This window comes from Eleutherodactylus coqui, chromosome 4, assembly GCF_035609145.1.
Source record: "Eleutherodactylus coqui strain aEleCoq1 chromosome 4, aEleCoq1.hap1, whole genome shotgun sequence".
NCBI classification, from domain to species: Eukaryota; Metazoa; Chordata; class Amphibia; order Anura; family Eleutherodactylidae; genus Eleutherodactylus; species Eleutherodactylus coqui.
This window is the reverse complement of record NC_089840.1, coordinates 186,465,734-186,481,105: the sequence shown is the minus strand read 5'-3', so window position 1 is coordinate 186,481,105 and position 15,372 is coordinate 186,465,734. Positions and strand designations below refer to the sequence as shown.

The following is a 15,372-nucleotide window of genomic DNA, read 5'->3' as shown; positions in this document are numbered from 1 at the left end:
ATGCTCTGAACCTGGTCTGGCGAAAAGGCAAACTCTGTGTTCCCGACAATAGGCTTAGTCTCACCCCATACAACACACGTGCATCAGAGCTCTTTCTCAGAGTTTGCTTAGGGTCCCAAATTTGCAAAAAATTCCTCTGCGTACCCCTCGACCAACTGGTGAGCTCTTCCAGGTTGTATACCTGATCAAGCTTCTCAATCCATTGCTCCTGTGTAGGGGGAGATTTCTGTAGCCACAAGCATTGGATCAGTGCCTTTGCTGTGTCAATTAAGAACACGACCAATTTATGTCTCAACGGGTGAAACAGAGTTGAAGGTTTCCAAAGAAACACCATTCTGGGAGTGATTTTCATGTCACAAGAAGAGAGTTTCCCCAGCACCGCCTCCACATCTCGCCAAAAGGGGACTATAGATGGACACTCCCACCATATATGAAGGAATGAGCCAACATCTCTATCGCATCTCCAATATCTATTGTGCGGAGCGAGTTTATAATCAAAAAGCCATTGAGGGGTCTCATACCACCTCACAAGAAGTTTATAGTGGCTTTCCTGGGATATGATACAGGAAGAGTGTCCAAATGCAGTCTTCAGGGTTAGTTTGGTATTTTTTACCAAGAGTGAGGTATGTAGCAGCTTTTCCCAGGAAGTGAGGAAAGCGGATTTAGAATCAACTGGTGTAGTGACAAAGTTTTTCCGAAGAAATGCAATTTTCCTACAACTCGATTTCCTCTCAACTATGATTTTCTCGAGAGGGGTGAGGGGTCTGGTAGATTTATGGAGTTTCAAAATCTCCCTAAACATCCTAGTTATATGTGCCTTCTGTAGAAAGGAGAGGGTTTGATTGCACAGAAAAGTTTGCAGCATTTCTTCAGGATTCAAATGTGCTACATTTCTTAGGTCTTTGATTAGGAATCCCTCAAATTTCCTCCACGGAGTAGCTGTACAAGTGTCCCCCGTGTTTCCAAGGAGTCTGGTGATTACACCGAGGGGGGTAGCTGGGGAAGGCTCAGGGGCAAGGGAGACTCTTAAGGTATTCCAGATCTCGCAGGGACCTCGAAGCAGGGGATTAAAATCCTTTGATCTGTATTTAGATTTTGTAATGAACCAAAGATCCCCTACCAGGGACACACCATGTGAATCCCTCGCCAAAAAATGAAGAAGTTTGTCCCTCACCAGAGCAATTAACTCCAACCAGTAACTAAGTTGGAAGGCTATATAGAAGTCATGCACGCACGGCAGGTCAATCCCTCCCTCAGATCTCCTCCTCGTGATTAAACTGAAAGCTAATCTAGGTCTCTTCTGTCTCCAGACGTAACCAGTAAAAATTGCTCGGAGGCTTTTGAAGAAGCTCCCGGGGAGTGAGATAGGCACCATACGGATTTTATAGAGAATTATTGGGAGAATGTAAGATTTTAGGATATTTTTCCTTCCAAATCACAAAATAATTGGAAGGTCGTATGACCTCAACAGATTCTTAACCGTTGTCATAAGGGATTGGAAATCAGAAGAAAAAAGGTTGTCTGACTTTTTTGTTAGTTTGACCCTTAGGTAGTCAATTGAGGTTTCTGACCATGCAAAAGGAGAGTTAGCTTTTATTATCCTGCAACGTTCCACAGGTATAACAAAAATTCAAAATAGTAGATTTTTCGAGATTTATTTTGAAGTTAGAGATGGAGCCAAAATTATCCAAAAGAGAGGTTAGCTTTGGAGGGCTTTTTTCAGGATCTGTGACTTAGGCCTCGGTCACACGGGCGATTTTCCGTGCGATCTGCGCATGCGATGTGCGATTTTATAAAACCATTGCTTTGCAATGGTATCGGACACATGAGTGCTTTTTATGCGCTCGTCCGATAAATTATAGAACAGAAATCGCAGATCGCACCTATCTGCGATCTGTGATTCCTGTTCTCTTCTCTATATGCGCTCAATGGGGCCGGTGGCAGCAGCGCCGCCCCCATTGAGAACATATACTAGACAAATCACTCTCCTCTGCCACAGCTGTAACAGCTGTGGCAGAGAAGAATGATGTTTGCCCATTGAATTCAATGGAACCGGCAATACAGCTGGCTATTGTCCTTCTTCTCTCTCCCTTTTACAAAACCAATTTGTTCACTATTAATTACATTTGGGATGAAATCCTGCAGCCTTGTCACCAGCAGTTTCGCCCACAGCTTTACATCTAAATTAATAAGGGAGATATGCCTAGGATGCACTTTTTTCAAATTAAGGAGCAACTAATGCAAGTGTGTAAAAATTGTCTCCATTTATTGCCCCATACCAGAAAACCTTACTCTTCATTGATCTTTTAAGAGCCACTATTCTAGCAAGGAAGAATATAGCCCTCATAATGTCACTATTACAGAACCATGCTATACCCTACAAATGGGGTTTTCCAACAAAAGGGATCGTGTCACGAAATAGGAGCATGCATATCTTTGCAACACTCAAAAAAGGCCGAGAGCTATTGAACTGGGCGTGTCTACCTCTCTAATCGCTATCCTCCCAAGCATGGACACACGACAAAACCTCTTCACCCAAGATCGCACATGAGTGGGATAAAATCAGAAACACATCTTAAACCACATGGCTTTACTTAGTTCAGGTTCCGTCCATGTTTTTCTGCAAACTCTCCCAAAGTTTGCACAGTATGACAAACTTTACTTTAATGCTCATGTTTCTTGACATGCTAAAGATTTTCCCATTATCCCCTCTAAAAATACCTTGCACTTTGCCCCTTATATAGCATGGATGCCTACAGAGATCCACCCACATCCCGATATCACATCAGATGAAGCTTTATTCCAGTCTCGGATGCTGCCCAAAGCACACCACTCCACATGGACATCAAAAAAAGCACATACAGAATGGAAAGATTGGGCTAAGCAGCAGCATATGTGAAAAAGACTTGGGTTTACTAATAGATAATAGACAGAACATGAGTCAACAATGTGAGGGCTCAGTCACACGGGCACATCGGCACCCGTACACAAGCTCTGATGCACCCGTGTGACTGAGCCGTTACTGCAGAAAGAAGATGGCCGTACCTGAAGACGGACGTCTCTCTGCAACGCTGATGAAAGAACACATGACCGGCAATGAAACCGGTCACATGTTCTTTCCTCTGGTGCTGCAGAGAGACATCCGTCTTCAGGTACTGCCATCTGCTACCTGCAGAAACACAGGCGCCGATGCGCCCGTGTGACTGAGCCCTGATGCAGCAGCCAAAAAGGCAAAAACAATTCTGGGATATATTAAGAGAAGCATAGAGTCTAGATCACATGAGGTGATTCCCCTCTACTCTTCCTTAGTCAGACCTCATCTGGAATACTGTGTCCAGTGCTGGGCACCCACTTTAAAAAAGACAGACAAACTGGAGCAAGTTCAGAGAAGAGTTACCAAGACGGTGAGCAGTCTGCAAATTATGTCCTATGAGGAACATTTAAAGGATCTGGGAATGTTTAGCTTGCAAAAAAGAAGGTTGAAAGGAGACTTCATAGCTGTCTACAAATATCTGAAGGGCTGTCACAGTTCAGAGGTGTCAGCACTATTCTCATTTGCACAAGGAAAGACTAGAAGCAATAGGATAAAAATGATAGGGAGGAGACACAAATTAGATATTAGAAAAAACTTTCTGACAGTGAGAGTGACCAATGAGTGGAATGGGTTACCATGGGAGGTGATGAGTTCGCCTACTGTCGTCTGGGATGATTTAGTGAAATCTGCATTGAGCAGGGGGTTGGACCCAATGATCATGGAGGTCCTTTCCAACTCTTAACAGTCCTTATAAAAGATCGCTTTTGTGGAGCTGAAATAGCATTCATTCACGAATCTCACTTCAGACAGTCTGATCCATCCAGTTTTCTCCACAAGGACTTCCCACTCACTTTTTACTCCAATGCCAAGAAGAAGAAAAAAGCCAGAATATTTGTGGGTATGAATAACAGTCACCTTTTAACTTCTCCAAGAAATATCTGACTATAGGGGGAGGTTTGTTGGACTGATGTGCAGTATCAGCAATTCTATTTTCACCATAGTCAATATCTATACCCCGAGTACTTCACAAATTCCACTCCTAAACTATGTTCCAAAGAGAATATTCCACATAATTTCAATGAAATTTATAATTTGTGGGTATTTTAACATAATTCACAACCCAGCCTTAGATACCATTACCAGGAGAAGAAGACCTCCCTCTCACCTCACTAACTGGTTATTGCATAATTGCATAATTGTATAATAATATATGGTGCTGCAAACACTCCTCAGAAAAAGACTACACATTGCCATGCTACATATATCCAGACAGACATTTTCCTTTCATCCACGTGGCTACTTCCAATGCTTGCACACTGGGACATAGGTGACATTACAGGGTCAGATCATGCTCCAATCATGCTTTCTCTGCTCCTTTCTCAATCTCCCCTAACACATTCATATAAAGGAACAATACTAAACGTTATTTCCTTGAAAAATAATGTAACACACACAGAGAAACATTTACCGGAATTCTTTGCAACCAGTGGCCCCTCCACTGATAACGCATCCCTACTATAGAACATCAGTAAGGCATTTGCAAGAGGTTTACTTATCCAACAGGCTGTGAACTTTAAGCAGCAATGTAACATCACTATACAAGGGCTGCTTTCTAAGATTGAAATCAGTAGCATTGTTGCACTGACATCTATGGTAAGTTTTAGTGTCACTTTTAGAGCACTTCTGATAACTTCAGAGATAAATGTAACTTAAAGTTTATCACAGAAGTTAGATCGTAGGACTAATATTTGTTGCCATTAGCCAAAGCACTTGAATAAGCAGAATAATAAAGCAACCAATCCCAAATCGATATTACCTATGTAATTTTTTTATATCGCTATTGTATATAATAAAAGTTAGATATTCTCTGATAATAATGATGAGAAAAACTAATAAACTGCTACGCAAAAGAAAAGAAAATCAATGCTGATCTAATAAACTTGATGCCAATAATTAGATAAAATGACATGTTTTGTTATTGTTTCATGTGGTTTTGCATCCAAAACATATTTAGAGAGAAGATTGAAACAAAATGTCATATTCAGAGTTCTAATAAAAACAATGATTGCATAGTCAATAGTCACCATCTGCTTATCCCGAATAATATGGTGAACCACTGTCTTTGACGAGGAAAATAAATGGAATATGTCACTCCTTGTCTTGCCTTCCAAAGAAGTCACCAACAAGTATTTTAAAGATGCCTTCCCCTTACATTACAAGCATCATTATGACTGATAATCTTTGGCTTTTAAGTTGAATAATTCTCTTTGCACTTTTTAAAATCCAACCTTGAAATGTTCTGCCAGAAAGCTCGTTCTCATGTCAGTATGTTCTATTAGAGTCTATGTTTAGCAAACGGCAGCCTTTTATCTATAGACATATCTAGACAAGATAATTGTAATAATTCCATCAGAACAAAATGAAAGCTTTGAAAAGATTACATTCTAAATAGAAGATCCTTATTTATTTAAATACCAATGTCACCTGTGCCTACTGCTGTCTTTCCTAACCAACCTCTTCATTAGTTGAAGGAGCTGCTTTATATTTAAAAAGTCCATTAAACTGCTCAGTCTCTGGCCTCTAGTATTTTCAGTCTTATCACATCTTTAAATAGGAATCAGGAAACATTCTCTTGTTGGCACTTACGTCTAGTGTGTAGCAAGTGCTTTATTTGTGAGCATACAGCAACTAGGACTATGGCACACCAAGGATTTCAATAAAATCGCAAGCATAGCATACAAATTACTCTAGTCTCAAATCACATTAAAAGACAGCTCCTATTAACAAGTGACTTATATTAAATGATGAATAAACAATATATGTTTAGTCCATATCTGTCACTCCATGTAATTAAATACCTGTTCAATAATAACAGTCTTTCCCATATTTCCTCCCACCACCCAACTTTGTTTTAAAAAATCCACCAACTCTAGAATGGATAAACTAATTCTGTGCAATAAAACTTCCGTGAAATATATTTTGCTACTTGGAATAATTGGCCACTTTTTGTGAAATTCTTGAATACAATAAACACTGTATTTTTAATTCACTTTAGAACAATTTATGCCTCCCTATTCTTCAAAGCATGCTCTCTAACCAATCCTGAACTAAAACATTATTATTTTACATCACTCTCAACTATTACATGAAATAGTGCAGTAATAAATAAGTAAGAAAAGGACACAAATGGCATATTTCCATTCTATTTCAGCATATTTAATAATAATAAATTAAGAGATCTTTCTTACCTTTCTAATGCCTTCTGAAGGGTTGGATACACAGTTGTCAGCTCCATTGTTTTTGCTAATAGTTCTCCACAGCTCTGCAAATGTGCTGTCTTGTTCCAAAGTATTAGTTCCTTTTGCTTTAAAATATTCATATACTGCTGAATCTTTTACTGTCCCGTAAGATAAATCCATTTGTTTCGCCAAGTCTTGAAAAGTTCTAGAAATAATAAATAATGTAATTTATCGTATTCGTTTGCTTTTCTTTCAAAACAATTTAAACATAGCAACACTAATAATAATAGTCACAAAAATAACAAATTAAATTACAAGTAAGGAATCGTAGGAGGAGGGGGAGAAGCTAGAATGATTCAATCTCTAGCCCTGACGCTCTAGCTCTGCCCCCTCTATATTTGCTATAGGAAAGCTCTGTGAGAAGCCCTACAGCCCTGCCAACTCTCTCTGTGCTATGAGGATATCCCTTGGGGATCCCCATAGCAGGGAGAGAGTGAAGCTATGGAGGATTTGAAAAGATAGGCCTTGACCTATCTTTTGCCGTGATATGCAGCAAGCTCTCATAGATTTCTAGGGCAGCTGCAAAAAAGGGAGGGGAGGAAGTTACGCTGCGTACAATGCAGGGAAAAGACGACAGCTGCCCGTAATTAGGCATATTGGTAATTCAGAGTATTTTATAGTGATCATTTGTTTCATAGCTTCTGTGTGTTTTTTTACATAAATACAGCAGCACCTAGTGTGAATGGCTTCAAATATGTGAATAAAAACTGGGACTCGATCGGGTCAAATCTTCGTTCATGCGATTATACGGTGCATATGGGCCAATGCAAAAATGCATATGATCGTGTGAAGAAGTGTGAATTCATATGTGTAATAAAAATAAGGCCAAAAATCTGCAACAGCAATTTTGCAGCAAAGAATTCAGGCAGAGTTACTGTGACGTATTTGCTGTAGAATTGTGTTGTACACAAAATATTATAGGAAGCATTACCACAGTGGAGAAAATCAGTTGTGGAAATACTTTTCATGAATGTTTTGTGGGTTGTTTTTATCTACATAACAAACACACAAACTATCTGCTGAAGAAATTATACCGCATGCAAATCTAGCCTCGGGGCTTAAACACATGACCACGGTTTTGTCAGGTTTTGCTGGCGTGAAAAGCCCACCCGCAAAATGTGATGAAACAAGACCATTGATTTCAATTGTTTCCTTTTTACCAGCGTGATCCTCAAACTTTCTTGTTCATAGGGCAGGACCTATCTTTCTGTTTAGTTTTTTTACTGCACACAATGGTGTGAAATTTAAAAAAAATAATAATTTTGACTTATTTATGCGCAAATAGGCCCCATAGCGGTGAGCTTATTTGCACACCCGCTAGCGTGTTAAGCCCTCAGAAAGTATTTTCTCATTTCATGTGTTAATGAAAGCAACAGCCTTCCCCAAAATAGTTGCTTTAAGATTGCTCCAGTTGGTATATATCGGTGCTTATCAGAGCTAATTCATGAAAGGGGACTATTTTGGTTTTCACTATTTAAGATACCAGGAACACTAATATTTAGTACAACAGTAATTGTGCACATGTCCATAAAATGTGGAATAGTGCTCCTGTCTCACTTTTTAGTTGTCCTAGATATATAATACTTGGTTTATCCGGGGTGAGGTGCTAACTTTGAAGAACCCTCATGGCTGACTAATCTGAAGTTATAGCTTTTATACATGGAGTTTTGAGGAAACTGTAGTTCAAGGGCAGTAAAACACTAATGCGTCTGTGTGCAATGTGCTGAGAATAGAACCCATTATTTTGATTTGGCATGCACAAAAAGAAACTGCAGCATGTGAAATGCACTAGAGAAGTTTATAGGGGGTGTGGAAATGTGCACCCAATACCCATGTAATTGCGCTGCGCAAATAAATAGGACATCAGAAACATCTGGTGTTAATTAGGCTGCACAACCTTTTAAATTCCAGTGCTGGTGTGTCCCACACCAATGTGAATGGTTCCGATAGCGCAGAAAGTACAGTAAAATGTGCAGATATGAGAATAATACCACAATATTCACTGCACAAAAAGTCATGTTATTACTTGCGTTATTTGCACTTATGCTCATGTAAAGCTGCCTAAACTCTTTTTCCCAAGTGAGATTGGTTTAGATTTTAGAGAATTCAGCATGAGGGCTCAGTCACACGGCATTTTTTTGCCCGATTTGCAGATGCGCTTGCGATCTGCGTCTATATATACCCAATGCTTAGCAATGGGATCGGTCACATGGCAGTTTTTTACGCGGATGTGCCGAAAATTATGAGACACAATGATTCGCAGAACGCATGTAACTGCGTTCTGCGCAAATCGTTGTTCCTGTATATGCGCTCAATGGGGCCAGCGGCAGCAGCGCCGACCCCATTGAGAACATATACTAAAGATCGTTCTCCTCTGCCACAGCTGTGGCAGAGAAGAACGATGTTTTCCAATTGAATTCAATGGAGCCTGCAATACAGCTGGCTCCATTGAAAGCAATGGGATGCCGGCAAGAGCTGTATTAATTTTCGGGAAAGGGCTTCAAATATAAGCCCTTCCCTGAAAACCATCCAAAAAAGTGTAAAAAAATAAAAATATATATATACTCACTTTTTTGCAGCTGCCGGAGACCAGCCGCGTCCAGCCGACTCTTCTCCTGAACTGCTTTCAATGGGCGAACATCGTTCTCCTCTGCCCACTTGATTGAGCCCTTTGGGCTGATAAACACTGCTAGCAGCGTTTTTTTCAGCCGTGATGCTAGCTTCGGTCACGCAATTTTTTTGTGCGCATCAGTTTTGCGCACAAAAAAAAAATTGCACGAAAAAACGCCCATGTGACTAAGCCCTTATTGCCTATTAACTCATACATAGGTCTTAAAATTTTGTAACTCTCAGAATTTTAGGGAAATAAGTGAATAACATCCAGGCTAACCAGAAGATAAGATTGATAACATGCATTTAGATAAATTTTGATTCTCTAGTATCTATAGGAATATAAAATTATACATGGAGTGTAATATAGAGAAAGGTAGCAATTAGAGATGAGCAAACGTGCTCGGCCACGCCCCTTTTTCGCCCGAATACCGCGATTTCCGAGTACTTCCGTACTCGGGCGAAAAAATTCGGGGGGTGCCGTGGCGGCACGGGGGTAGCAGTGGGGAGTGGGGGGGAGAGGGAGAGAGAGAGGGCTCCCCCCTGTTCCCCGCTGCTACCCCCCGCACCGCCACGCCTCTCCCCGCCCCCCGGCGCCCCCCGAATCTTTTCACCCGAGTACTGAAGTACTTGAAAATGGCGGTACTCGGGTGCGTAAGTACTCGAAACGAGTACGTTCGCTCATCTCTAGTAGCAATATATATATTTTTTTAAAACCTGAAAAATCACTGTAAGGCCTTAGTCAGACGGGCGTTTTTTCGTGCGATTTGCGGATCGCATGACGGATGCGCATGTGCAAATCGCGTGACCGGTGCCCGAAAATGGCCCGAAAATCTGCTCCTAGCCGCGTTTCATTAGAAACGGGCCGGAGCTATCCAGCACATTGCATTCAATGGAGCCTGCAATACAGCCGGCTCCATTGAAAGCAATGCGCTGCGGGCGAGTGTGGGATGAATTGTCGGGAAGGGCTTAAATATATAAGCCCTTCCCTGCAATTCATCCAGAAAAGTGTTAAAATAAAAAAAATATATATACTCAGCGCTGAGCCAATCAGGGGCAGGTCTGACTCACACCCCCTTCACACCCACTGCAGGCCGGCCGCGCGGAACTCCGGCTGCCGGGAGCAGGTGAGTATATATATTTTTTTTATTTTAACACTTTTCTGGATGAATTGCAGGGAAAGGCTTATATATTTAAGCCCTTCCCGACAATTCATCCCGCGCACGCCGGCAGCCCATTGCTTTCAATGGAGCCGGCTGTATTGCCGGCTCCATTGAATTCAATGGGCAAACATCGTTCTTCTCTGCCACAGCTGTTACAGCTGTGGCAGAGAAGAATGATTTGTCTTCTATATGTTCTCAATGGGGTCGGCGCTGCTGCCACCGGCCTCATTGAGCGCATATAGAGAAGAGAAGCGGAATCGCAGATCGCAGATAGGTGCGATCTGCGATTTCTGTTCTATAATTTATCGGACGAGCGCATAAAAAGCGCTCATGTGTTCGATACCATTGCAAAGCAATGGTTTTAAAAAAATCGCCTGACGCATGCGCATGCGCAAATCGCGCGGATAAACGCCCGTCTGACTAAGGCCTAACACTATTTTTCTTCCAATGTTATTAAGTGTCAGTTTTCAATTGTACTTCATTGCATTTGCATTACAATATAATAAGAGAGGAAGTTGATTATTTATGATAGATTGGAACTTTTGTCAAATGGGCATTGAATGTTTTGGAAGGCTGTTTTGGGGGGTTTTAGGATATTGAGGGTTTCATAAAGATTCCATTATTACGGCTTTTCAAGCATAGTTTAGGAGCAAGGCAGTTTTCTATGTGCATTCAATATTGTTTTAAATATGTGTTCCTCCAGTCTTTTGCTGTATATTGGTGGGTTGCTGCATAATAATGTTTGATCAATGGGAGTCCTAGACCACCAAAACTTCTCTTTCATGATAAAAATTAAAAGGTTTTCTTGCATTCCCTTTAGACCATATGAATCTTTTAATTACATTATGAGGGGTCTGACAATCCCCTAGAAAGTAACGTAATTGGGAGTGTACTTATTATATATAATATATTTAAAAGAATCATCATTTGGAAAGTAGCAATTTTGTCCATCCATGGGATATTAAGTTTGTTGTATTTTGGTTGGTAGTATTCAATAGTTTTGAGGAGCTCACAGTTGAGTTCATATAGTAGCATTGAGAAGAATTGAACTGTACTCAACATTTGTTCCATGACAATCAAATGAGTATTACATAGTAAAATAGTATGTAAGGCCGAATGAAGACAATGTCCATCTAGTTCAGCCTGTTTAACCCCCCCCCCCCTCCCCTTGTTGGTCCAGAGGAATGCAAAAAAAAACCCAAGCAGCCATTTAGCTCATTTGCAGGAAAAAATGTCCTGCCTGACTCCATAATGACAGCCAGAGTAATCCCTGGATCAACATTTGAGATCATCAATCCCACTAGTCACCTAATGTCTATATCCCATAATATCATAGCATTCTAGAAAGACATCTAGTCCCCTCTTAAACTCTTTTATGGATTTTTCCATCACCACATCCTCAGGTAGAGAGTTCCACAGTCTCACTGCTCTTACAGTAAAGAACCTTTTTCTGTGTTGGTGATGAAATCTGCTTTCTTTTGGATGTAGAGGATGCCCTCTTGTTACTGTCACAGTCCTAGGTATAAACAGATCATGGGAGAGATCCTTGCATTGTCCCCTAATGTAGTTATACATAGTTATTTGATCGTCCCTTAACTGTCTTTTTTCCAGGGTAAATAATACCAACTTTGATAGGACTGGGTATTCCAGTCCTCTCATTCCATTTATTAATTTAGTCACCCTTCTTTGAACCTCTTCAAGCATTGCAACATCTTTTCAGAGCACTGGTGTCCAGAACTGTACACAGTATTCCATGTGGGATCTGACAAGTGCCTTATATAGTGGAAGAATAATGTTCTCCTGCCTCAGGCCTATACCTCTTTTAATGCAACCAAGACTTTATTTCCTTTTGTAGCAGCTGACTGGCATTGGTTGCTCCAGTTAAATCTACAGTCCAGTAGTACCCCCGGGTCATTTTCCATATCACTTTTCCCTAGCAGTACCCCATGTAGTGTATATTGTTGACATACATTTCTCCTGCCCACGTGCATAACCTTACATTTATCAACATTGAACTTCATTTGCCGTATTGAGTCTTGAGGGAGTTTTTTTTGTTATCTAACAGATTGATGATAAGCACTTGAGATTAACCTTATAATATAAAAGCATAACATATTGCTTAATGGTGTATACATAATTTTTTTAATGATAATTTTGGTTGTCAAGGTGAGAATAATGTCATCTACATAGATGGATAATGTCTGTGACTAGTTTCAAATAGTTACTCCCTATATATTCTTTCAAAAATGTTAGTGTCTTATTCTTTCAACATAATTTATGAGATTTATGAGTCTTGTGGTGTTGTCAGGTGCTTGATATCATTCTCAAATCCCATTTGATCATATTTGGTAAAGGTTGGAAGAATTGGGACTGGTCTGAGTGCTAAGATTTTGGAGTAGCTCTTTATAAACGTATAATAAAGATGTAAGTCATAAGTTTTGAGTTATTTTGGTCAATTTGCCAAGCTTGAAAAATTGTAATGGCTTGAACATTTTTATAGGAATTACATATGGATGATAAAGCTTATAATATTCATTTTATTACCCATATGGGCCAGGAGAAATATTATTTTGTAGGGATTTAATGAATTCTACCATCTACAGTATGTAGAAGAGATGAATTTACTGAAATGTGTTTTTTTAAGAAAAGGAAGGTACGTTAGTTTTGCCAAAAAATATTGTAACATTTCAAGAAAATTGGGGGCTGTTGAGTGCAATAGTGCAAATTATATAAATTTGTAAACAACATATTTGAATTGCTTTTCAGTTTTCCTAAGGTCAACTATTTTTGAACTATTGGAGAAATACAAAAGATAAATAATTCTTTATTTAGAATATCTTGGTATTAGTCTTTGGCAAATAAACTGATGGCTTAGTGGTTTATGAGAAATGTTCTGCTTTAGTTTTTAAGGCTTTTTCATAATTTTGCATTAAGTGGCCTCTACATTGTTCCTAAGTGTTATAAGCTAGTTAAATGTATCTGAAGTGGGTTGAGGTTTGTTATTCGGCTTTTTATTACATTAAATAGTTTACTGATCTTTTTTTCTGATTTTAATAAGTATGCCTCTTACGAATGCTTTGCATTTGTTCCATATTATTTATGGATTTGGTACTGATGCGGTCTGGAAAATATTCCTTAATTGCTTGTTTTATGTCCCACTTGTATTTGCAATGTTCTAATAAAGAAGTGTTATTTCTCCGAAGATGCTTGGTTTGAAATATACTATAAAATTGCTTTGCTAACAAATAGTAGAAAAGCAGAGCAAAAAAGATGATAAGGTTAGGAAAGGGCATTGACTAGTTGGCAACTGGCTGTTACAGAGATGACTGAGCAGAAGGACCTCATGTGAAGTGGAGAACATGATCGTGGTCATGAGAAAGGAACTAGGTAACAGCAAAGAAACATGGACTCTGGATGATAGCAAGACACAGTCTGGAATGACCTGGACCAGACTAGACTAGGATCAAACAGACTAGACAAAGCACCTTAAGACAGAATTCACAGTAGCAAGAAGCTAGATAGGACTGGCTTAAGAAAGAGCACCATGTACGGGCACCTAAATAGAGAATCATGAATGAACACATCAGAGACAGCTGCATCATAACAGAGCTTAGGTTGCTTTTACACAGGATGACCTGTTAGGTGCAGATGCCCCAAAGGTCATCCCAGCAATAATCATTCCAGTGCTTTCACACAGGAATGATCATTGTTAGAGAATGGAATTGGAGCAGGCCAAGGATCGTCCTGGCCCACCAGCCTATATCCACAGTAAAAAGGCAGTCATTCATAGATGTTTACAAGGACCAACCCATCATTTAGTTTTAATGTATGAAGAACATGACCTACAAACAAATGTATTGTTCATTGTTTAGTTGTGCAAGCATTTAGGGTGGTCTCACCACGTAAAAACACATGCAGTAGTACAATGCTTTAAGCCATGAAAGAGTATTTTTTGCGTGTATGCCTACACAAATACTGTGCGCATTTGCGAAGGTACCGCTAGTGCACATGGGCAGGGAAATCACCCCTACTTGATTTAAATGGCTATTAAGCCAAATGAGGTGTTAATGTTCGCAGGTATGCAAAGTATTTTGCACATACCTGTGCATACATATGTGCATATTTCCATACCCCATAAACTCATGTAGGGACCTTTGGTGCCCAAATGATCACTAAAATAAAACGTGCTGTTTTTTCGCACGTTCGAAATGCGCGTGTAAAAGTGCATAGTGTGAGAGAATCCATTGAAATCAATGAGCTCTATTCTCTAAGTATTGCTCGTGTTAATTTTGCGCACACAAATATGCTCTTTTGAAGCTGCCCTTACACTGAACTATAATTGTTCCGATTCTCACTGATCACAGGAATTTGAACAATTTCTTGGCTCATGTAAAATGGACCATAGAACCAAAGAAGAGTTAATCCCCACTAAACTGCAGCTATTAGGTGTGGTCACATAGAATAGTGAAGGCAGCAGTAGAGGAAATGCAGAGCTGCATTTTTACGCGTAGCAACTTCATGATCTGACAATTTGATCAAATCAATAGCTGAAGATTTTGACTAAAATAGTAGGTTTTGATCTAATAAAACCATGCCTCTAAGTGTATGTACAATGTACTCTGCCTTGGAAAACTATTCGCTTCCTTTATGTTTTCCCTATTTTGTTGCAAGCAACCTGGAATTAAAATGGATTTGGGGTATTTATGCCATTTGAATTAAAAAACATATCTCCCATTTTGAAGGTTTACTCTGTGACACAAATAATAATAATTAAGATAAAAAGCATAACACATTAAGTGTGCATAAAGGCACTTTTACATGAAACGGTTATCATTCAAAAAATTGTTAAAACAAGCAAAAATGACGATAATCATTCACTGTAAATGCAGCCAACAATCGAAAGATGAATGATAAATTGTTCACTTTTCATTCATTGTTTATTTTATGCAGGCATAAAAAAAATCATTGTTAGCTCATTAGGTTTAAATACCGATTTTTTCAGCCGCTGTCATTCACTGACACAGTGAATGTGAACAACTGAACAATTCCACTTTTGAACGGGCCAACAACGTATCTGCCTGTATAAAAAGGCTGGCCGAGCAAACATATGAACTCTGATATAATTTGCTGTTTGCTTGTTCAAACGAGGACCTGACAGGTTTAACGGATCCTAAGTATTCACCCTTGAAAAACAATTCTTTATGGGACAACCTTTTGCTACAATTACAAATACAAGTCTCTTGGGTTATCTCTTTAGTAACCAAGC

At 39.6% G+C, this 15,372-nt stretch overlaps 1 protein-coding gene across 1 annotated transcript in view; it reads right to left on the bottom strand.

The window, feature by feature from the left end:
* GRID1 (glutamate ionotropic receptor delta type subunit 1) overlaps window positions 1-15,372 on the bottom strand; it is a 1,141,753-nt gene that overhangs the window by 120,480 nt on the left and 1,005,901 nt on the right. The window contains exon 13 of the mRNA XM_066598745.1: window positions 6,283-6,478. Within this exon, the coding sequence (XP_066454842.1) occupies window positions 6,283-6,478 (196 nt within the window). The remainder of the gene's footprint in view (window positions 1-6,282; window positions 6,479-15,372) is intronic.